Below are 25,850 nucleotides of genomic sequence, written 5' to 3' on the forward strand. Positions count from 1 at the left end.
AAACTCAGGTGTGTCGTTGATAATTTTCCTATTTTTTTTCCCTTGTTCAGTGTTAATAACAACGAAAAAAGTCAATGTAATTTTTTTTTCTTTTTTCCGCTATTAGAAAAATCGAACAAACCAGACATAAGGCTCATACATGAGACACTTATTTTACTAAAATTTCCCGAAGCTTATTTTAGGAATTTTTTTATAAAAAAGCTTATTTTTGGATTTCGATGACCAGCTTGTTCTTTCTGGATTATTGGATTTCAAAGCTCAGGATCCTAACCTAAGTCTAACCTAAGTCCTTTCTTACGTCCATTTTAAGGCTAGAGTGTAGCTGAGTCGATTAGTTTGAGTTGAGACCATTTCCAGAGCATTGAGAGAACAAACTTATGTATACAACATTCCAAAACAAAAGAAACACATCTTTTCTCTTACAAAAGCCAAATCAGGGGTGGGAATCTAAAATATAACTACAACATGAACACAATTGACGACATAAATAAAACGTGAACACCTAAAATCCGGTTGATTCAACTAACGCTGAATAAGATGAATTTTCATCCTGTTTTTGCTGTATCACCCTCTTCGGCACACCAGAGCTGGCTTTGATATACATTTCAGGATCCAAACCAGCTACTTCATATAGTAGTAATCTTCGTCGTGATGCTTCTTCTATATCACCTTCCCAACAAGTTTCAGAAACAATTTCAACAGCTTTCTCCAGCTGGTTTTTAGTTACCAGATTTACATTTTGTAGTAGGACGAGGTATAATTGTTCAGCTGCTGTTTTCCTAATCTGGTAGAAAGAGGAAGTGCGGTTGCATCCATCAGTTTGAATTTATTATGATTTTTTGGTTTTAGATTATAATGAACTACTATAATCAAATCGTTCACTGTATTTGTTTGCATGTCTTTTTTGTGAAGTTATTGATGTTTTATAGTCAAATGTCAATCAAAAACAACTACTTTCTTTATTATAAGGGTAATGTTGTTCAATGTTGTGTACATCTGACACAACCTAACTGCCCAGGCAGGACGCACACCCTTCATGATACACTTGAATTTCGAAGAAAAATAAAAAACCCTTGAAGTGTAATGAAGTACTTCACGTATAAATTTAATAGGGAGTAGATAATGATGGTAGTTTAGCTGAACCCATGAAATCGACACCCAAAATCAGATGTGACTATTAATAAAGAGCAAAAATGCAGAATTCAAAACTTCTGAAGCTGGCAAACCTTAGGATATCGATGCCCAAGGAAAGAGAGCAAATGGGCAAAGGCTTGAACGTTGATTGGTTCAGAAATGGAAGCAATATAACCAAGTATAGAAATTCCTGAAGACAACTTTGAGAAGTCTCTGCAAACCCGCAACTCCACTTTAATTGAATCCAACACTCCTTCACAGAAAGCTGCTGTATGAGCCTGCAAGCAATGAACAATGGCACGTCTATCAGCAAGGATGCACCATCATACCAGTTAAAAGACTGAAACTACACATTAGACGGGAGCCAGATTTTTTAGGGAGCATCAAACGTGAATATAAGCAAGGTTTTCTAACAAATAAAAGCGTATACAGCAGATAGTATGCAAAATATGGAAGGGAATTTATGGTAAGTAACATATTAGTATCTATATCTATAACAATAAAGAAGCTGATCTATTCTTCAGTGTTTTCATTATATACTCCGCCCATCCCAACTCAAGATTTAAAGTGGGTACAGGTCCCAATGAGGGAGATTTGGTAGACAGGACAAGGTGGGAAAAAGTAACATGTTATCATAGAATTGGGAAATCCTTCTCCGGTAAATGAACTGCTGAATGACTGGCAAACCACTTAGCAAATAAGATGCGAGTATGTAGTTTAACATCAATGTTCCCTCATAATTAAAGATTTTATTGCTCCACAGCTTTCAAGTACAATTAGAAAGTCTGCTGTTCCTGTTGCGGAATTTTACACCAATAATTCAGACAGAAGACATATATGAGGATCCTGCAAGGGTCCAAATATTAAAAAATACAAGTGACAGCAGAAAAATACCTCCATGCTTAGGAAAAACTTCTTACTGAATAGAATGTCCATAGTCTGAAACAAAGTAAGAAAACTCAGTAATGCAAAACTATTAATATATCATGAGTCATAGAAAATGGATAGAAGATACATAACCATTTGCCATGAGAAAAATTACCACTAGAGAACAAGAAAACAAAGAGATCAACAATGCATGTCAGCAACTCCAGAACATTCTGATAGCTTCAATAAATATCCCCCAAAAAATCAATAAAAGAAAAAAATATTTAATCAAGTGAGACAATCCCATTGCACCAAAAAATATTCAACTCAGTGACATCTAGAAGCTCAAAATACAAGCAGCTAGTTATTTGAATCAGTCCTGATAAAATGACTGGGGTCTGTAATCAGCTTGCTTGCAGGTATGAAGGTAAAATAAAATTATATGTGTATTCCTCACTTGCCTCACATTAGCTTGCATAATATCAGCTCCCCCCACCTCTTACTAGAAAATGAAAGAGAAATTAGCATCACAATATTTGATAACATAATATGTTCCAGACTATGTTACTCATACTCGGGGACTCATATTCAATACGGGTACATATACAAGTGCTAGACTTGGATATTTTACGAAAACATTTCACATATTATGGTCCAAAATGAAGTGCCTAAGTGTGCCCCATGTCCAAGTCTCGAGGATTCAACACATGTACTTCAAGGTAAAATGAAGATTCTAAGTAACATAGGTTCCAAATGGATCAACATCTATAATCAAATTATGACTAAAGCTTGATTTGGTTGATAAAAAACAGATGTGGATTAAGGTAGTTTAAATTTGTCTATATCATAGTTCATACTTCATAGCAGAATGCAAAATCATCCAAAACCACCCAATTGCAAATCCAGTATGGGTGCACTGCTAGCACAAGAGTAAAAAAAATTGATTGGAGCAGCTAACAAACTCCATTAATCAGCAATTAGGAGCTCACCCAAAAATGCAAGTATAATCAAGACAACTTTTCAAGTGGTCCAACAAATCTAAAAGCTAGTACAGATTATGTTCTAACAAATTTCGCAATAAATTATCACTAGCATCTAAGTACCAGATACTTAGCCATTAAAGCATCTTCGATAATCTGAATGAAAACAAAAAGAATAACCTAGGAGTACGTTAATGGTCCCGTTAACACCTTGAAGAGGTCAGTAGTAAAATACCTTCATAGTAGGTATGATAACTCTATCACATTTTTTATATTTCTGCAGGACCCAAAGTATAACTGTGGATAAATTGAGTTCCCGAGAAACTCTATCCTCAAGCCTTTCAGTTTTATTCGCTCGCAGATAATCTAATAAAGCTGCAAGTGATGCTTTTCCAAGAGATTCTTGTAACCCACCAATTGCTATAACCAGTCCAGAAAGCAAAGATCTGCTGTAACAACTAATCTCAAGTAACTGTATAAAACGAGGATATGACAGTGTAGGTACCTACAAGAAAAAATCTCCATCAGGATAAAATTTAATCTAAATAAAAATATGACATGACTCAGATAGAACAAATATACCCCCCACTTCAAATCTGTATCTTTAGGTATAATTCCTTCCAACTTTTCCCTGTAAGGTATGAAGGGGACATATATAGTTTTGTTGTAAAGAATCCTTTGAAGAACCTTGGCAGCAATTTCTCTTAGCTTATCCATTTTTTCTACAGCTTGTTTAACAATTCCTTCCACTAAATTGACAGCCATTTCTTCAGTAAATAATGAGTTCACCTGGTTATTTTGGCTTACATCATGTTTCAAGACTTGTGAAAATTCTTTTATTCCTTTTTCAGAATGTATAGCATCTCTTCTACAAAGTATATAAGTACATCTCTCAAGGGCATCCATAGCAGCCTCACGAACCCAAGAACCAACATCGCCTCTGTTGTCCACAGAATAATCATCAAGGGCTTTGAATAAGCTCCTCATAACCTCATTTTTAATGAGGAGAAAAAGGGGCATGTCATCCACCCAAAATTGCAGAGACGTACTGGTTCTTGAAGCAGTCAAAATTTCACACACAGCGGCAAGACTTTTAACAGCATTTACCCGGGCTTCAGCATCCCGATCTTCAGGATTTTCCTGGAAAAAAGTCATTTCAGTTGCTCCAGTTAACCATGAAAGCTGCTTTAGGAAAGGGGCATAAAGAAAGGGTCTATTACTTCAATTTCACATGACTTAGCAAGCTTTGAGAGTACATCCTTCCATCCTTTAGCAAGAAATTCATAAGGCAAAATACCAAGTACCAACGCAGAGCCTCTTCTTACTGCCACATTAGAATCACTTAGTTGCTCAACATACTTAGATGTTATATCAGACAGACCTGTACCATCTGTCGCTTGGAGGTATGCTGGAACGAAGTGTTTCAGGGCATCAACAGCAGTTATCTGCTCAAAATTTTGAACTATAAAGTTAGGCTTCATAGATTCAGGGCTAAACCATGCATAAACATGTTGAGGCAAGAAAATACACCTGTATTTGGGAATTTGGATGCCTTAGGTTCTCATCAAGTGTGTCAAGTAAACTTAGTCTTATTTTGTTCGGTAATGATATATGAGCTATAGAGGAGCACTCAATAAACCGAGAAACAGCTGCACGCATTATTTCTCCTCCCTTGCCACGATATAGGCGTGCTTTCTCAATAGCAGGAACAAGGCCAGCAACTTGTTTCTGCTTATCTGCAATAGCAAAGATTTAATATTTTCTGGATGAAGAATTTTCAATTAGAAAATTGAAACAACCAAAGCACAACAGTGGACCTGAAATTTTCCCAGGAATTACAATTACACAACACGAGCAAAGGGCACTGAATATCAGAAAGACTTTAGTCCAGAAAACCCATAAAGGCTCAAAGGAAGGGGATTTTCCAACAATGCATTAAAAAGCAACTTTCAAATATTGCAAATTTAAAAACAAAAGAGAACATAAATCAATTCTAAGTATACATTGAAAATAACAAATTCAAAGTACTGGTAAAAAACTATCAGGAAAAAGAACAGTTCGGATAAATCAGAGGACCAGTCACAATTGCAAGCACTCCCGAGTCCCGACACCAATAATGGTAATTTTAGAAAGATTGATGTCCAAGAATAAAACTTGCTTCATCAATTATCAGAAGAATGGTCTGCTCATCATTTACATGTTAAAACATAAAATATATTACCATCTCTAACAAAAAGAATAGACTGCTAAGGGTAGCATGCTTTCAGCTCGTTAGGTTCTCAGAAAAAGTAATAATATCAAGATCGAGATCAGCATGGTTGATATAGAGCCAAGTAACGGGTAAGATATAGAGCAGCTTGTCTTCAGCATTTTAGTCAAAGGCTATGAAAAAGGGCATCATACGCCCTCACCAATTGCAGTAAAACAAGACTAGAAAAACACGATTTAGTAAAGTCGATATCTATTCTATTTAACAAAGCAAGGATGATTCTTTAATTCATTGAGAATAGAGGTGTTCATTCGGTTGATCGGGTCGGTTTCGGACGGGTGTTATTCGGTTCGGTTGCATTTCAGATCGGTTATTTTTCGTCTGTGTGTTACAACGGGTCACACTCGGGTCGAGTCGGTTAGAGATCGGTTATTCAAGCTATCGGGTTAGCATCAGTTCGGTGTCGGTTGAAGTTCGTGTCGAGTGTCAATCGGTCTCGGGTTGTCATCGATTACTAATTGGTTCGGTTTTTTCGGGTACAGATCGGGTTCGAGCTTTATTTTTCGAGTAGTTATCGGTTACGGATAACTACTGATCGGGTCAATATCGAAATAGTCAGGTTTTTAATTGATGTATGCTCATTTACTTACAAAAAATAATTACCGATTGTTTTATCAGATATAGCAGATAGGGGTGTCAAACAGGTCGGGTTGGGTCATTTGCAGGTTCGGATCATATATAAATGGGTCAATAAACCCTTAACCTGAACCTGACCCATTTAATTAATGGGTCAAAAATAAAAACCCCGACCTGATCTGTAGCAGATCGGATCAACCTGCTAATGACCCATTTAGCCTACTTTTTTTTTAGGTCATTAAATTCATATATTTCAGGTCATTTGACCCATTTAACCTTAATTAAAGGCTTCCTCCAAAAATAAACGTATGCCACTTAATGTAGCGAGCACACGGTATTCTTTAGTAAAAGGCGAAAGAATAGTTCGCTTTGTGCTCACGGCGTGGCTGCGTAAGTTGGTATGAGATTTGTGGAAGTGATTTAAAGGAATTTTCTTTTATTAGTATCTTTCATAGCCGATGTGGGACAACTTCCTTTGTTATTGAAAGTCATCTTCAGCTGACAAATCCCTCAATACATGGTAATTGGTATTATCTTAGTTTTACAAAGTATTTGGCAAATGTTGATCTGTCTTAAATTCAATATATATATATATATATATATATATATATATATATATATATATATATATATATATATATATATATATATATATATTCTGTATGCAATCTATTCTGTATAGAACTTGTGTTCTTCCTTTTTCCGTATTATTAGAAAACTGAAATTGGACTTAATTTGCTAAAATTAGGTGAAAATTTGATTTGGATTTATAACAGTTCGATTTACAATCGGTTCGGGTTTGTATCAGTTCGGGTTAAAAATAGTTCGATTAATAATCGATCGGGTTTGTATCAGTTCGGGTTAAAAACAGTTCGATCTTAATCGGTTTTAGTCAGGTTACATTCGGTTACGTGCATAATTCGGGTCGGATTTGACTCGGGTCGATTACTGTTCAATTCGGGTAACATCGGTTAAGGTTTATATGTCGGTTATAAAATTCGGTTGCAGTTCGAGTTCGATTTTGCCCTTTTCGGTTATCAAACGGTTCGAGTGAAGTATCGGTTCGGGTAATTGCGGTTCGGTAAACCTAAAAAACTTATATTTTTCGGGTCGGATAATTTTCAATTCCGAGTCGGATTTTCGGGTCGGGTTTGTTTTGAACAGCTCTAATTGAGAACAACATTACAATTACATATAAACAAATACCAAAAGTGAGATCTTAAAGAAACAGCTACTGCAAACTAAAAAATGAGATATTAAGAAACAGCCTTAAAGTACAATCACATAAAATGCAAATAGTTCCTAAGTTTGGAGCTAATTATGTCAAGCCATAACTGAAACAGTCAATCCATTCTGTATTGGGTGAAGACTATCCTAATATCTGTAGTAATTGTTTTCCAATTAAATTAATAGCTGCAAAAGCTTTAAATAACCAAAACTAACCCGAAGACAGGCTATAATTGCGTTTATGTAGTGCCAAAACGACTTCACCAGCAGCTAATGTTGCACCATGACGCATATACAAATCAGCTGAAAGAGTGCTCGGTATTATCTTATCCAGAACAATATTTGCATAATACTCAGGATCATAATTCACAAGGGCAGAAAGGGCTTTCGCAGCAAGTTCTCTTAAGCCTTTATCCTGAAAATTTATAAGAGAGTCACACAGTAACCAAACTTGACAGCTGACCACCAAGCGAAAGCAAGTAAAATGACACATAATATATTAAGTATCTAAAGCATTATTCTGCTAAACTAAAAAATACAAACATCCTATTAATTAACGATCCTGCCTCTAGCAGGTATGACAGATGAGCTACAAGGGCTAATGCAAACAAGTTTGATGGACATAAAGCACAGTAAGAACCAATTGGACCACAAAAATTGTACGAATTTCGCCACTTAGGTCTCTCAAATTATCATATGAATGATATTAAAAGTCAGAGCTTCTGGTTCAAAGATAATTTCTTCAGCAACTCAAGTCATTCTCAGGCAACACGTGATGTCTGAGCCAAAAGAATTGGAAGTCGAAAGAAAATTGAGAAGTAACAACTAACAAGTACTCGGTACAATGTTGCAAGAAATGAAATCTGATTAAGAAACGAATCAAGATACATCAATTTGGTGTTTAGGAACCGCAGGTAACGAAATTTGATCAAATAGAAGCTAAGATAGGGCCATTAGGTTGTCCAAATACATTGATCATAAGTAGGAAATATAACCACAGCAGTAATCAAAAGTCTTACATCACAAAGGTAGAAATAACATAATCATATCAGTAAAAGAAAAAGAAAAAAAAGCTTTTAGATCTAAATGCATTTGAGAAATGTTAATTTAGTGATTCAAATCGAGTTTCCGTATCGTTTCGGCACGAACGGTTAGAAATGTGGTACAAATCAAAGTTTCATGTTTTGCGCTTCAATGATTCAGTAGGAGCGAGAGAAAGGGCATAAAACAATGAAGCATATGCTTTACATTCTGAACACAAAAAAAAAAAATGTAAGTTTAATAAAAGGGAAATTTAGAACTTTAGATAGAGCATACACAGCTTTACTAGAAGATTAGTTCAAGGGGAAAGAATTACAAAAGAGAGAAAACAATAAAGAGGTTTGGTATTAACTGTAAAGGCAACAATTTTAAGCTAAAGGTTTAATTTTCTGAAAATGCTTCTTCCCAGCCTTCTAATATTTTATGAGCCCGATTCTTCTCATTTGCTGATAAAAGATAAACCAAAAGTTTTCTCTTTACAGATTTTTGCCTTTGCAAGTTGATATGCTTCCATGATTTAATTTTCAGAAATTTCCTTTTTTCTTCTATTGTGTTAGCTGGGTAACTCTAACAAATGAATCTGTAAGTCACACATGTAGCTGAAGCAGGAACATTTGAGATGAAAAACGTGTGTATTAGACCACAAGGACCAGTACCAAGAGTTTCGTAGTATATGTACAACAAAATTCCATTACCCCAAAGTGTATCTACATCTGAATGTAACCTTACCCTTGTAAAAACGGAGGAGGTTTTACCTATGATACCAAGCACAATTATTCACAGAATTGGGCAACATAACAAGCACTCATATCATCAGTCAGCAACAAAGAACTGTACTCCAGATAGCTTTTAAAAGACAAGATTATTAGACATCTAATCTACTCATTGTCACGTATTTGATTAATTCTCAAGTTCACATAATGCAATTCAACCATAAAATTACAAGTACAGAAAACATTTTCCCTAATAAAACATAGTTAACCATAGCTAGATCCCACACAAGCTATTGTGTTCAAAGTCCATATGGGGGAACCCCTATTGCTTGCATCACCTCTCCAAAAAAAGCAATACATGTTACAATTAATACATTATAGCATAAAGGCTTGAAATTAATTGAGGATACATTACATATGCTACTACTTAATACAAGCAATCTATTATCTAAAACAAGCGTAGATTGCATCCACACAAAATGAATCTAACAAAATCAACATTAAAAGTGCCTAAATGAAATATCAATAGCGTGTTTAGAGTAAAATGAGTTACATATCTGAAGCTACCCTGCTCCATTGCAAATGCTCTTTATTTGGGATTGTTTCGTTATGATTTCATCAATGCGGACAGATATAGTCTCCAAAAGTGCATCAATAAAGACAGTTTCTAAGAGAACAGGATGCACATTTCGAGAATAAGAGCTGGTATTAGAAGCCAGTCAAGTAACTAAAGAATCAGCCACCCACAGGGATCAAAAATGTAATTCTGAGACCAGTAAAAGACGCAGCAACACTGATGTAATCATGACCATTTTATCATTTTTTATAATGAACTTTTTATGTATTTTTTCTCATTGAGAAAAGCCAAAAAAAATTCATTTGAGCTCTTTTTTATGGGGATTATACGAAGTCAAGGACAGAAGGGTCATTGTCTCAATCAATATAAAGTCTTCTTATTCAAGTCACTTATGAAAATACTTGCATGGTCCATTCGAATTGCATGGATATGTTGTTACTTAATCTGGCCAGGGACATTAACATGATAATTAATCTTTGATGATGCATAAAATGCCACGTTTTTTTAAGGGAGTTACTAGGTTTTACTCAGTTCAACCACACATTTATGGTATTATTTCCTTGGTTAAATTGAAAATTAGTTGCTGATATATTTTACATAATAAGGAAGAATTGATGAGGAAATATTCCTGATTGTTGACTCTTTTATTCGGCCATTTAAGGGGGTAAGTGTTGCAGATTATTGCCCTCATTTAAATCAGTATACCAAAGGGAAATAAGAAAACTTTGAATGGAGATTAAGGCAATGTTTATTTATTTGGCTCTTATTCGCATGTTTTCTTTCCTTTACTGGTTCATTATTGCTGCTAGAGTGTATTAATTCAGCTATCAATGTGCAAACCATAACTCTTTTGTTTTATGGTTAATGGCTGATTTCAAAGAGCACCCAAACGTAGAAGCAATTTAATGCACATGGTTTAACTCTCATTCAAAGGGATGCATTCCTGATGTTAATTCATATGGCTGTTTAGTGAGCATCCAAGTTTTCGAAGAGAAGAGCATCCAAGGGCAAACATTCCATGTCTAAACAGCATCCAAGGCATAGTTCTTTTTGAAGATTATCTAGCATCAAATGAAGGAAGAAGTTTATGCATTCAACAGTTAGAATTTAAAGATGTTTATTTCTGATTTTTTAGCAAATGATATTGTTTTTAGCTGTTTATAGCTGTTTGGTATCCTACGTTTCTAGGATTCATTGTTCAAAATATTTGTAGTGTTAATTATCATTTACTTGGTTGATTTCTAATCAAGTGAATGACTTTATTTACCTAAAAATTATGATGTATTTTGAGCCAATATAAAGACATAATTGATGATACAAGCCTGATTTCGAATTACATTTCATGAGTAGTAAAACTTTTTAGTATTCATATAATTGTGTTTAAGTATTGAATGTTTATCCAAATTGTGAGTGTTCTAACATTTGATAAAATTAAAGTGTTTGTGAGAGTTCCATACATTTTAATTAGAAATATATTAATTTGAGTTGAGTGTTCTTGAAATTAATATTACAACCTAGTAAGGTTTAGTGAGTAATCCCTGCATACTATTTTGATTTAAGAGAGTGTTCCTTATCAAACACAAGTTTTTCATTTCTGAAAACTAGTCCCCCTAGTTTAAACACGAGAACAGCTAGCAAGTAGCAACATGTGCAATATACTACAACTAAACATATGCAAGAAGCAAGTAACTGAAGATATAAGTATAAATTAACAGGAGAGACAGATGAGCATCACTCATACCCAGTGACACATTTTGCTAGACAGGAGTTCATCCACAAAAGAGTATAGATACCCCTCATACTTGGCAATTCTGACAGCCACATTAAGATATGAGTTTTCACGTGAAGAAAGAGCAAAGTAATCTGCAGTGTTCACAATGTCAATACCATGCGGATAATTTCCTTGTCTTCCAACATTTTCCTGAAAGGCTGCTGCTGCTGCTCGTCTACAATTAACCTGATGATCAAAATTTTAAAGATTAAGCAGACAAGAATCAATCCCAGAGGCCAGAGCTTAAATCAGTATCTAACTATTCAGAAAAATTAAATGAAAGATAAATAGACACCTCACGGTCATAACAAGCAATTGTCAAAAGATGAGGGGCAAGTTGTTCTAGGATACTTCTCATGTCAGTATGATAATATGAACGACCAAATGCCCAGCAAACATAAGCAGCAGCATCACGTACATGCGCTCCAACACTGTGTGGACCCCTCCGAACTTCATAATGTAACGCCTGATAAAATGAAATGGACAAGGATCATCATCTGCACCCTAACAAATACAATGCTTAAATAATATTCATCAAAAGACTTGCTAAAGATTTAACACTCAAACATATAATTGTGAGCAAGAGCCATAAGTTCAGCAATCAAACTAATCTAAGAGAAAGCAGGGACGAGATCTTTAGAATTCCACAGAGTCATCAGAGCAATTTTTATAGTATTAAATGTGATAAGCCATAAAATGCCTATAACATACAACAAAAAATGCCAAATCCATAACCACTTAATATGACAGGTGGCTGGAGAATCAATATTTGCATAACAAAAATCATGCATGAACACCAAGAATCAGTTTGGTATGGTGCGTCGATAATTCAGCAGTCCAGCTAGTTGCTATAACATGCAATTCAAGTTTTGGAATTTATGAAATCTCATATCAGAAACAATAAGGATGCCAAAACCTTGATCCCAAAATTTGTATAGAGCAAAGGGTCAATCTTAAGGAAACAAATATCAAGGATAGGAGTTTGTGTTGGATGACTACGCATTCCTCTAGTATGAGCATAAAGTTCACGAAGGTATTATTCAGCATAGTGAAGTAGTAATCAATTTGGGTAACATTTGCTCACATGGTATTCATGCTAACTATACCAGGGGTTAAGTGTTAGCAATTTCTATAATGTAGTGTTTGGAAACAAGTATTTCATTTCAAATTATGAATTTCAATTATGAAATCATAAATGAAGAATTTGAGAATAACAAGGTTTGGGTAGTAATTCTCAAATTCTTAACTTTAACTACTTTAAAAACAATGATGGAATTGGATTCAAATCCAAATTTGAAAATTTTTGATTTGCCAAACAATAAATTTGAGCCAATTCCAAATTTCCAAATGAAATCATTGTTCCCAAACATGACATAATAGAATATTTTAAAGATACTAATTCAAGCTATTAGAAAAGAATATGCAATCTTGTGTTCTCAACAAGATGAAATTGGGACTTCTTGACCTTAAGAAGTCAAAATCGAACTTACAATCTTAGAGCAAATTAAAAAAGAAAAAAAAAAGAAAAACTCAATAGTAATTTTGCATGTTGATTTACATTGATGAAAGTTATCTCAACATAAATACATGAAAGTTTACTCAAGATAAAATTGTTTTGCAAACTTTGAGCTTCATGTGAAAAAAAAAAAAAAAAAAAAAAAAAAAACTTTGAATTTACTTTTTAGACTGAAGAAGATCTTTGTATTTGCATAATGGCGTGAGAAGAAAAGGGTGAATAAACTAATCAATACAAATATATAGCAAGGAATGTTTAGACAAACAGGATATAAACAAGGTGAAGCCATTACTCATCAAACCAATGTTATCTAAGGGATTCGGTTCAATGCGAGAAACGGAAGCAAAAACGAGAAACATTAATTTTAGAGCTTTGGAAACGTAGACAACGTATATTTTATAGCAATAAAAAATGAGTAAAGAAAGGGTATGAAAAAAAATGAGTAAAAAGAAAAAACATTAAAGAAAGGAAGGGCTTATGATATTATATATTGTTTTGGGCTTGAATAAAGACAACATATGAAGAATGTAGTTTCGGAAACATTAATTTAGAGTTTTGGGAACAAGGTTCTGAAAGAGCGGAAGTTTTCAGTTTCTGGTAACAATGCATGAAACAATCATTTGAAATTAAGTGAGAACACTTTTTTGTAATATTACTTCTTACGTATTATAACTTCCCTTAATCAGTTTATTCTAAACATCAGTTGTTCCATGGCATTTTACAAGTGTTGAATTCAAAACAATTCAAAAAAAAGTAAGATTGGTGTTCAATAGCATGCATTAATAGTTAAGCTTTCCTGCATGGTTTATGTTAGTCTATTAGCAAATACGCAATGTAGCATTGTTACTTGGTTGACTGCATCTCAAAGGATAAGCATTTTGGTATAATTGGTATGGTTTTGGTTGAGATAGACGAGACACTAATGCTATGTTTAGATGGAATAAAACAGTGAGAACGGAAGGGGATGAAACTGGAGGGATAACATTTCATTCATTTGGATACCAAAAGTGAAGGGGAGAGAAACGAAGAGATGAGAATTGGATAGGAAGATTCATTTACATTTTGTGCTAAACAAATTCTTCCTAGATTAAAAAGACTTAGAAGAACAATCAATCATCCCTCACTTTCCTTCCCCTACCCTTCTTCTTTCCTTTAATAAAATGGTATATTGAATCTAGATCCATAAAGATGGAAGTCTTACCACTTTCATATAACCCCATGACCATAAATAGAATAAGCTGAATGTACACATGCACGAAAATCAAGACATCCTAAATTAGCACAGAGACATGTCCATAACAGATTATCTAACCTTTGCAACGACATTAACAACTTTTGGAAGACTAACTGGCAATAGCAATCCCCTACGAGCAAGTTCAGCCAAGGCAAGGCAACCTCCATGCCATGAACCATCTCCCTGGAAATAAACGCAACGCAAACCTTGTTAAAGATTTACAATCACAAAACCTATATAGATAATCAAGATAATTTCTAACAGAATTGTTGAAGCTTCAAAACCCCCCAGAAAATCTGAAGGAAAAATAAACATGAATACATCTACAAAGGCACTAAAAGGGCAGTAGCATCTATGTTAAATGAAACAAATACAAATCTTAGTAGAGAGTGGGTACGCATGATACTTAGTTAAAAAAAATTTATGATTTAAAAGGATTGAAACTGCCAAATACACATGAGAGCAATTAAGTACTTTTTATAGGAAAACACATAGAAGTATTAATTAGAAACTAGAAAGACACAAGTATGCTATCCTCAATCCCCATGTACAAGAGATTAAAAGAAAAGAGCAAAAGGAGTACATGAATGCTGTGCATTGACATCCAACATAATATGAGGAGTTCACCTAAGGTGAACATCATTTTGATCAATCAGCATGCATATATGAATGGATACTGCCACAAAGTCTACCTCACGTGGTGAAAATAACTCTAACACAGATGAGAGAACTTCATCAGAGAGGGACAATGTGAGACGCGAAGTCACCCGGCCAATACCTTTGGCTGCAGACCAACGAACAACAGTGTCCTGAAAAAATATGACAATAACATCACTGCAAATCTTTGAAAGGCAAAATTAGACTAAGTTTCAAAAGGATATATCAGGTTGTGCCTTAACAACCAGTTCAAGTAGAAAAAACAACCAGAAAAAGCTGAATTACAGAAAGCAGAATCATTAATCTAAAGTAAGAGAATAGGAGTCAACACTTGGGCCATCAGATATCATAAATCCAACACACAGAAAACAGAAGCTCGTGTAAGCTCATGTAATCCCCTTCACTATTTAAGAGGGTAACGAAGTTTATGATGGGCAGCAATTATAGAATATGCTGCAACACCAACATCAAATATATTCTCAAGGTCTAAAGTCACCAAGATTTGAAGCTAATTTACTGGTTTACAAAGCTTAAATTGGCGGCATAAACAACGCCCCTAGTGCTTCAAGTCCAAAATACAAATTGACTAAACAATAACAAACTTAATCAACATATTCCAACCACATCAAAGTTATTAGATTGTAAACAAAGCCTCCCTTACAAAAATAGGCACATGAAATGAGGAATACAGTCAGGCTACAGGTCATAAATCTCAAAATCATTCCCCGTACATATCGTGAAAAGTGATTCTAAATAAATGGCACAAGAAGTCAACTACTTCTGTGTCAACACATAAGCAACATCTAATTTAGCTCAACACTGGCAGTGTAAGTGCACTTCATAGTTCATACACAACCTCTAAGCCTAAAAACAACGTAATACCAGAAAATTAAACGATTCGTATAAGTGTTGTAGATATAATATATTGCATATGGACTAGAGAAAATTTTTAACGTAACATTTAAGCATACAGTTTCAAAAAAAAACAATCATACAGTATCTTTCAAGCCAGTCAACAGCACTTCAATAATTTGTTCCACAAGATTTGGAACCTCCATGTCTTCATCTTCTTCACTGCTTATGCTTTGGTTTATGCCGGATGATTTCATGTCAACACCATGACAGCAGCGATCTGTATTTTTACAGCCTAAAAGATCTTGCCCCAAACATGCAACTCTACCCTGCAGAGAAGTATAACAATCATAGGTTTCTTAGAAAATGATAAATATCGTGATAAAGCAAGTATTAAATAGTATACAAATTAAAAGCAAGCAAAAAAATATACTGCATACCCTAAAGCCAAAGATCACCCCCTAAGAAAAGTTAAAGTGGTAAGGTCAACAAAGTTACCCAAACTTTTAAAACTCATGTTATAACTAGGGTAAGAGGTGAAATGGTTTACTAAAAATTAGTTCTATATGAACAACTTAAATTTCTAATGGTTAGTTTACCATCCTTGTACTCCAATAGCGTGAAATATCGACCACATCACCATATCGCGACCATACTGTAAGTTTTTGAGCTTACGGTAATCAATATATAGGAGACAACCGTAAAATCATCCGCGTTGACTGCGAAAGCCGTTTGACGATAGGACCGAAATTGCATATATGAGTCCAACACTCTTAGTTTTAAAAGTGTGAGGCGCACCGAGGCGCAAAAGCTCCGTAAAGCCTAGGCGCAAGCTTTTTGTAGGCGAGACACACTTTTTCACTAAAAAGCATAAAAAATGATATTAAAAAATATATATTACTTCAAATATGTTATTCATATTTTAGTATAACAAGCTTGCAAAACATTCAATATCCTGGTGGTAAAACCCACTTTAGCACATAACTATTATAATGAGAATATGCAGAATATCCAAAATTAGTTTCTTCCTCACCAGGTTTTTATTTTTCTTAAAGAAGCGACGGTTTTTCGAACTTCATATTCAAGTAAATTTGGGTTTCGAGTTTTACTTCTTTTTTGAACAAGGAGGAGCACAAGGCGTCAAGTGCATCCATGCGCCAAAGGCACACGCCTCTTGACACCTAGCTAGAGGCGTACAAGGCGCAAAGTGAGGCGCATTTTAAAACTAAGCCAACACCGTGAATAATCTCATGCAAAACTTTATTTCAATACATTTAGAAACTGTTACTTAGAGATTAACTACTACGTGCTATGTCCATTTCAGATTACTAGCATTACAAGGAGATTAAATAATTTGAATTTTAGATGAACAAGTGTGCTTCTTACTAGCACTACCACTAGCAGAATTCTGATTAACAAGTAGAGATCCTCTATCGGATTTCCACATAGACTGTAAAATATATCTTCTTTAAAGCTAGATTTTTATATAGGTTCATAGGTATACAAAAATCTGAAATGAATACAGTTTTCATGCCATATTTGAAGCATTATATTTGCAAGATATAGCATAACCATCCACATCAAAAAAAAAAAGGATGATATTTAACACATAATTATCATATTGTACGTATTAGCTTCTCTATTATATCCCAATGTTTACCATCAATTCTAAGTTTTTTTTACCAGCTACCAAATTTATAAGAATATTTAAGTTATGTATAAGAGGAATGGGTGAAAATTGCTTAGAGAAGAGAGAAAATTCTCTGACTTTTCTACAAAACCAGGTTTGTCATCGTTTCAACGGTCACAATTAGGTCATCAAGTTTTTTTCTTTTAGTCATCTCTTACATTTAATGAGTTAGTCTTGTAACTGAGTCAACTAAATTTCTTTTTAGAGTCGGCCAGCAAAATTTTTTTTCTAGCATATTCATGCCAAAACTAAAGCTTTCATAAACCTTCAACCTTTGTAAATATGCTTCCATAAGCTCCAAAAGTGACACAAGCCCAAAGTATTTCAAAAGCTTCAATCTTTATGATTATTTTCCCATATTTCCCCAAAATTAGTTTATCCTTAAATTCTCATCTTTACAAGATTTCATATTTCCTTTCCTATCACAAAATTTTAAACCATATTGAAACCCACCCCTTTATAAAATCAAAAAGTTAAACTATTTTCATACAACTACAAGTCCTTAGCCCTTAAAAATGGTGTAAAATAGAACACTTAGCAATTTTAGAGCCACACAGAATTTCAACAAATTAATGTTCTAATCTTGGTGCTCCATTATGCTGTAGAAGGACATTCCACAAGGCATAAAACCATAGTTTAAGTGGTCAGGCCAATCTTCTAGATATTATTGCTGCTAGCATTTCAATTAGCATATTTGGTTACAATTAAAGACCTACATACACATCCAATAGCTAATTAGCAAGAATCTCCTAAGTTATGCATTGATCCTTAAATAGTAAATGACACACTAGACCATGCTTAAAACAAATACACAACTAGCTGCTAAGGATGCTATTAATTATTCTCTAATTGACCAGTTGCTACCTTCCTCAACAATCATTTGTCAAATCTGATGTGCCAGATCATTTAGAACAAAACTCAATTTTGGCATACTGAACATGTCGTAAGGGGCACTGATTTGGTTAGCATAACGCCAATATCCGTAAAAAACATGAGATATCCATATGATTTTTGCACTATGATACTGAGCGTAACTTATAACAATCACTTGCAAACCACAAACAGTCATTCAATCTTCCAAACAATGATTTGAAATGAAGAGACCGAAAAGAGTAAAGCATTTCTTTATAGCTGATTTCAGATTAACTTAATTACACTAATATGTTGTAATCTGCAGATTTATAATTCATGTAAAGCACCTTCTCCATATGATTTTTGCAAGTGCAAAGACCAGAAGTAACTTAATTTTATACAGTGGCAAGCTAGTTTTTAATGCGTTATGATTAAAACACTATGGAATTACCTCTTTTGACATTACACAGATTTCACCCAGCTGCTTCAGTCTATTTGATACCTTTTTTCTGAAGAGCAGTATACTTCATACTTAAATAGCTTATGGTAAAAGTATGGCTTTGTGAAGTGAGTAATCTCTAGACATTTTTGCTCTTATACTCTATAAGAATATCTCTCCTTGGATACAACATTTGCCTACTAGTGCATGGTCTCATGGCAGCAAAAGTTTCAAGGGTTTCTTTAAATCACGGAGAATTCCTTGGTTACATTCTCATATCTTTAATTTAATTATATTTTTCTCTCTTTTGGAAGTGAAGAGAATAAGCTCCATTGTTGTAAATTATTTAGCCGCTTGAAATTAAACCACTTGAATCAAATTTATAGATAAGAATGAGAACAACACAATTATTTAACTTTCATATTATCTCTGACCAAAAAAGGGAATCGAATATAAAACATTAATGTCAACGCCTTAATCCAAACAATAAGGGAGAAATGAAGGAGAAAGTACGATACCGAAACCCCTGACCACTGATAGAGAAATGTAGCATATTACCACTAAGGGAGAATCTAAAAGCGATGCAAATTTTCACTACTGACTATATGTTATCAAATATGTTCCTTCATTTTAAATTCCAAGAACAAGGTGCAAATTTAATGAGGCAGAAGAATAGGGAATTCAAATTATCCTTACCTTATAGTGCCAAGATGGAGAACGATATGGAAGGCAAACAAGACCTAAACGCTGAGTGACCTTTATAAGATACTTGCGAATCAAAGGGCTCTGTGCTGCCACACTAGAGTTCATTAATGTGGATACATCCTTCCAAACAGCTGGAACCACGTCAAGCAATCTTGTTCTGCTACCAATCTACAATAAACATTATCCGTAAATTGATGTGCAATTGCAACCAATTCAACAAAAATTTCAGTTATAACAAAGAAAAACTAAGATAACTTCAAATATAGTAGAAGAGCATCTAGGTCCTAATAGTGTTAATAAAGAAGCATTGACATAATGTTTTAAAAAATAATCCTTTTTCTATTGGTAATTGTTTGATCTCGTCCCTACCTTTTCCTCCAACAACTAACCAAAAAAAAAAAGCAAATTAAACAGCAAGTTTCACTGCTTATAAGCTCTTAATTTAGTTTTGCATATTGACTTAAAGAACCATAAGCATGTATTAAAGAAGTAACCTTGAAAATGGCAGCCAAAGCTTCCACGGAACCAAGCAGGCGGAAATTGTCCATAACACTATTTAATGATGAAGACAAGACTTCATGAGTCCATTCAGTGAAGCTGAAAAACATATGAACCTTTAAAAGTCGAAAACTTTCTCACTTGTATATATTAATTATTGATTCAAAAGATTTATGAATCTAGAAGGAAGCCAAATGTGATACGTATTCAACAAAGTTAGCAACCAAAAAAGACATAAAAAGAAGTTCATACAATGCTCTTTAACTAGGTTCGTGTAATTAATGCTCACCTCAACCACGTAACATGAACAAAAGGTGAATATAAAGTTCATTATACTCAAGTACTCCCAATTAAGTTAGAGCAGATTCTTAAAAATTTTCAAAAATAAGCCATTACTTGAAATTTGATGAACTAAAACCAGGGCCTAACCCTTGATTGTGTTGGTAGTGAAGGTCCACAAAAGAAATGGCCATCACAATGCTCAACAATATAGCAGGCCTCAAGACAGCTGGACCGACACATAAATTAGCAAATAATCCAATAGTGATTCAAAGATATCAATTTTGTTTAGAATAACATATGCTAATTATGGCCTATAGAGGGATACTTTTCAATATACATGTTTTATGCTCTAGAAGAGTAAATCTACACGATAAAAATCCTACTAACACCTTAGTCCTTTCGTACGAGAAAAACAAAATACATAACAGACTAACGCAAACAACATATTTTGCATGCATCAAGCTCATTGATAATCTCAGCTTCTTCTAATAAAATGACTGAACTATACAATTCAAATGGAACAAAACCTAATGAGACAAGAGCGATCCAACCTAGATGAACAAGCCGCAATAAAAGTGGTAGACCTCACACCAATGGTCGCCCAACCCCTGACTTGTTGGGTTGAATGGGTGGGTTAGCACCCTCACCCCCAAACTCAATATCACCTTCAAATACTATGCATCAATATGATTCTACATATATATAAATAAAAGATATTGCACTAGTGCACATGAGTTTGCACACGTGTCTTTCATAACCTCTCAACTTATTTTGACAAGAAACAATAAAAAATATTACCACAAGGAAACGAAGGCAAAGGACTTTTTTAACAGTCCCTTTTTGATAACTAGACACAGTTACTCCAACACAATTTGGCATCCCAAGAATATAAACATCCTCCATTTTAGGGAAATTTTATGTAGAGCTTTTATGTGATTATCTTCGATGAAAATTTCATCGATTCTTTCGAAATTTAAATTATTGTTTACAATTTCAACTTGTTAGAAAATGTTTTTAAGAAAAACTTCAAGTCTTCACTAGCTAAGATCGCATACTATTTAACTCAATTTTCATTTCTAGAAGGTCAACAGGAGACATTGTTGCAACTTGCAAGTTATTACTATGCACACAGATTTGAGGAATGGCAGTGTAAATGAAAGTGCAATATAAGTTTAAAGTTAGCAATAAGAAAAGTAACTCTCCGAAAATGCAACCAACTCTTTAAAAAATGGTGAAAATAAAAACCAAAAAAAACTCTCCTTGAAAATGCATCTAATCTTCCAAAATAACCAAAATAATAGTGAAATTATTATTGTGTTATCAAAAAAATAAAAAATAAAAAAAATGTACCCCCATTTCCATCACTTGCAGGACAAACAATCCATATCACACAAATAAAAGCATGCCTATCAAATTTTCCAACCAACTCTTCAAAATAACATGTAACCTAACAAATCGCTAAAGCTCTTAGCGCTCTATATGCAGCCCATATTCAAAGGTAACCATATACTTCCTCCAAACTCCAGTTCTATTTACTATCAATATGGATTTACGAGAAATAATTGGTAAGCCCATGTCTCTGGTAAATAGAGCCCAAGGAAACATGTTCTCTTTTGATGAAAAATAATGACATCCTCAATCGATCCCCCCTTCCCTGAAAAAACTCAACCCTAGAATACAAATGCAGAATTTTCATCCCTCAAAATGACTTCAAACATTAATCAATTAAAAAGTGATCTATAAAGAAACCTGGTAAACGCATTCAGCATATCAGGTCGTGTCAAAAGTTTCGAGAGTAGCAGTGCAGAAATAGTACGCATAGGACCTGCATTTGAAAGGTAGTACTTAGAGAAGTCCAAAATTCTAAGTACCAGAGGTGGTGGCCCATCTCCTTTCAAATGACAAGTTTGAGCAATACTTGTGTCAACAGAAGAAATGTCAAATGGAACCAGAACAAGAATGGATAGCCATAATAGAACAACACATTTTGCCTCCATTTCTCCAGTGCTCTCTTGGCGCAGGGATGATATTGCATTTGTAGTGTGGCACTTATCCAGGAGAGACACGGCAAGCTCTAAATCAGAAACCTGATGTGGGAAGAACTTGGTAACAGCTTTGAATCCACAAACAGTTACTAATGTATAAATAATTATGCAAATAGGCTTGACCACTTCAAGAATTTCATCTGACTCTGTCCCTAAATCAATTGTCTTGGTGCGAATGATAGACATCAAAGGAGAAACTATGCTTTCAAGGTAAGGCTCCAAAAGTTGTCCTTCCTGTTGATACTTGTCCAGCTGCACAAGAAAAAGAATCTTCAGTACACTAGACTAACGCAAAATCACTAACCATACACTTATATTGAGTGACCTCAAGCAAATAATTCCTATTTTACAGTCTAGTTGCAGCAATTGTTTTGAAAGAGTAGCAAGAATTGCTTTGGGGAAGTTGCAACATCACCTATTTTCACATGTAATTTCTCTCTCCGTCTCTTTTCTCATCTCATGAGCTCCTTTCTCTCTCTCAAATGAGCTCACACATGGGCATTAGAATATTAATTTTAATTCTACTAACACAGGCCCCAATTCGGACACTGTCTTTTTGTGAGTTACTAACAATTTTGCATATCAGTATTCAGTCCCATGGCGACATCCGGAATCAGGAAAAGCGGCTCCAATGTGACACTCACACACACGTCCCAGTAATATATAACAGTTGCTCATAGGGATGAAAAGAGGCAATTTTATGGATGTAGATACTCCCAAAACTTCAGATAATTGCATGCATAGCATTCCATTCCCAAAATGCAACAATGAACACCAAATTTGTCACCAAACTAAAGGTGCACCATTATCATTAAGAAATGGATTTCACACCCACAGTTGCATTATCATTCCGAGCAATTGGTATGAATAGCAATGAACGTCTGATATGAAAAACATAGATATTGCTTATGGGATAAATTTCTTGGAGTTCTTTCCCTACACTTAAACTGGGATATGTCAAGTTACCCATAGTTCATCCATTCTCAGTAATCTATTACCTTAAACTGAATTACAAAACAACCAACAAAAAAATCCGGGAATCAGTTTAAGAAATTTGAAACCACAAAGATACATCAGCTATTGCAAGGCAACTCTCCGAAATGGTTTTTTTTACGTTAAATAATAATGTAATTGTGAGTATCTCAAACTACACTTGCTCGGTCCTCTACCAAAAGTCTCAGCAACAACTCAAGTCTACAAAACAAAACAAAACCTAATAACAATCAATACAATAATGCAGATCAACGCCCTGATATTGAATCCAAAAATAAATTAACCAGCAATCTTAACTAAATCAAAACAATAATAGTGAGTATCTCAAACTACACCTGCTCAGTCCTCTACCAAAAGTATCAGCAACAACTCAAGTCTACAAAACAAAACAAAACCTAATAACAATCAATACAATAATGCAGATCAACGCCCTGATATTGAATCCAAAAATAAATTAACCAGCAATCTTAACTAAATCAAAACAATAATTGTGAGTATCTCAAACTACACTTGCTCAGTCCTCTACCAAATGTCTCAGCAACAACTCAAGTCTACAAATCAAAACAAAACCTTATAACAATCAATACAATAATGCAGATCAACGCCCTGATATTGAATCAATAAATAAATTAACCAGCAATCTTAACTAAATCAAAACAATAATTGTGAGTATCTCAAACTACACTTGCTCAGTCCTCTACCAAAAGTCTCAGCAACAACTCAAGTCTACAAAACAAAACAAAACCTTATAACAAGCAATACAATAATGCAGATCAACGCCCTGATATTGAATCCAAAAACAAATTAACCAGCAATCTTAACTAAATCAAAACAATAATTCAACATTTATAGGAAAATTAACTCCAAAAATTAGAGAGAGAGAGAGAGAGAGAGAGATTACAATGGTGCGGATCTTGTAAGCGGAAGAAATATCGGCGACATGACCAATAGAAACGATGTCATCGATGATAGATTTGATGACATTCCATTCTTGGAGGAAATACTTTTGCAAAATCTTGTCTTTGCAAGCGTGTTCGTCATCTTCTATATCTTCCGATTTTGTTTCCATCGTGTTCTTGTCAGTCATTTGTTCATCTTGTTTTTGGTTGAGCTTTATTGAGTCTTCTTCCATGGCTACCGTTCTCTTTTCCTCTCTTTCCAATATCACTTCCCGCCAGTAATAAATAGATTGATAGTGGAAAGTTCGACACTTCGAGTTTAATACATCTTCGTAAGTTAGGATCTCGGCACGGATGGTGCAGTTGTCCGTTGGACGGGCTACTCGTCAGCCATGGCTTACTTGACTCGTTAAACGGTGGGCCTACACAATACTTTTTAAAAATTTTAATATATAGACGGGTAATAACCAACCCTAAAATAAATTATCGAATAGTGGTATAAAAATAACTCAATCTTTAAACATCATCACCCTTTTTATTTTATCGTCACCCTTCTAATGAAATTACGAATTTACCTCTGAACTTTAAATAATTACGAATTTGCCACTGGACTTAAAATTTCTTATTTATACTCTAACCTCACTAAATAACTCCTTTATCACACTTAAAAAAAAATTATAACATAAAATTTTGGAGCAAAAACTAAGAAATTCAATCCACAAACAAATAATCGAGGTAAATTTTATTCGAATCGTATTATTTTAAATTTAAAAAAACGAAAAAAAAATTAAAAAAATGGGCCAGTCACACAAAATCTGCGAGCCCACCACGGGTCAGTCGCACGAAAACGTGCGACTGAGCCCTGATCGAGTCACAGGTTTCGTGCGACTGACCTGCGGTGGACTCGCAGATTTCGTGCGACTAGCCCATTTTTTTATTTATTTTTTTTCATTTTTTTATGAATAATTATTATTAATTTTATTATTATTATTATTATTATTATTATTATTATTATTATTATTATTATTATTATTATTAACTTTTTTATATTCTTTTAAATATTATTTTTATTATTTTTGTTGGTGATGTTATTGTTGTTGTTGTTATTGTTATTGTTACTAAATTTTTCTTTAATTTTATTTTTAAATATTGTTTTTGTTATTATTATTATGATTATTATTATTGTTTATGTTATTATTGTTATGATTATTATTAATGTTATTATTTTTGTTAATATTATTATTATTATTATTATATTAATGATTATTGTTAATTTAGAAAATTAATTACAATAATATTAATAATAATAATTGTCATGGTATCACCTACCTAATTTATTTATTTATTTAAATTATTAACGACATATTATCTAAATACCCTTTGACCTTTTGCATTGACTTTGACTTTCGGTCAATGGGCCTTTTTCTGAATTCCCCATCTTTCCTGAATGGCCCATAGGCTAGTTACCTCCAAATACCCTAACCTCCCTCCAGGAGAGTAACCTCCAAATTGACCCAACTTCCCATTCATCCCTCATTGCTTGGTTCTCCTTCTTCCAAGGCTGGTAACCGCCCATTATTCCCATGTTCTTCAACCTCCTCTCTGAAGTAACTTCCTTCTTCACCATTATAAATAGGAACACGCATCTTAGCACGTAATTTCAAGCATATGACGATTGTTTTTGATTCTAACCATTTCAACAACAAAACATAAACCAAATAGTGTTGTGTGCCAAGTTTCCTAGCCAACAAACACAGTTTGAACCACTTTACCTAATAAAGTGCCAAAAACACTTAAAAAACCTCAAAAATGCAACTTTGCACTTAAAATCAATCATATGACTATTGTTTTCGATTCTAGCCATTTCAACACAATAACATATACCAAAAAGTTTTGTGTCCCAAGTTTCGTGGCAAACAAAATTTTGGAACCACTTTAAGCGAGAAAGGGCCAAAAACGCTAAAAAAACCTCCAATACGAAACTTAGCACGTAATTTCAAGCATATGACTATTTTTTTTGATTCCAACCATAT

The 25,850-nt window shown here is 34.1% G+C and overlaps 1 protein-coding gene and 1 non-coding gene across 3 annotated transcripts; both read right to left on the bottom strand.

Moving 5' to 3' along the window:
* LOC130811448 (tubulin-folding cofactor D) lies at window positions 1-24,256 on the bottom strand. Of its 2 annotated transcripts, none has more exons than XM_057677774.1 (17): window positions 23,820-24,256; window positions 21,630-22,177; window positions 19,595-19,652; window positions 19,092-19,268; window positions 15,558-15,743; window positions 14,598-14,714; window positions 13,984-14,088; window positions 11,451-11,621; window positions 11,126-11,341; window positions 7,270-7,468; window positions 4,512-4,717; window positions 4,202-4,426; window positions 3,564-4,121; window positions 3,217-3,486; window positions 2,029-2,073; window positions 1,227-1,412; window positions 1-784 (listed from the first exon to the last, which is right to left on the bottom strand). In XM_057677774.1, exons 1-17 carry the CDS (start codon window positions 24,048-24,050, stop codon window positions 503-505), a joined length of 3,780 nt encoding a protein of 1,259 aa, XP_057533757.1. In that variant the 5' UTR covers window positions 24,051-24,256; the 3' UTR covers window positions 1-502. The 2 variants fall into 2 exon arrangements, with proteins under 2 accessions (XP_057533757.1, XP_057533756.1); XM_057677773.1 differs by having other exon boundaries at window positions 19,595-19,697.
* LOC130811945 (U5 spliceosomal RNA) lies at window positions 6,099-6,214 on the bottom strand. Its single transcript, XR_009041557.1, has one exon. It is a non-coding gene; the product is annotated as a U5 spliceosomal RNA (small nuclear RNA).
* Window positions 24,257-25,850: the final 1,594 nt, after the last annotated feature.

This window comes from Amaranthus tricolor, chromosome 4 (assembly GCF_026212465.1).
Source record: "Amaranthus tricolor cultivar Red isolate AtriRed21 chromosome 4, ASM2621246v1, whole genome shotgun sequence".
Classification (NCBI taxonomy): Eukaryota; Viridiplantae; Streptophyta; class Magnoliopsida; order Caryophyllales; family Amaranthaceae; genus Amaranthus; species Amaranthus tricolor.

Coding starts and splice junctions, on each gene's coding strand:
- LOC130811448 (XM_057677773.1), bottom strand. CDS start 24,050: ATGGAAGAAGACTCAATAAAGCTCAACCAAAAACAAGATGAACAAATG. Junction 19,698..21,629: donor ATGCTGAATGCGTTTACCAG/GTTTCTTTATAG, acceptor TATGTTTTTCAG/CTTCACTGAATGGACTCATG. Junction 14,715..15,557: donor TGACTGGCTTGAAAGATACT/GTATGATTGTTT, acceptor ATATTTTTTCAG/GACACTGTTGTTCGTTGGTC.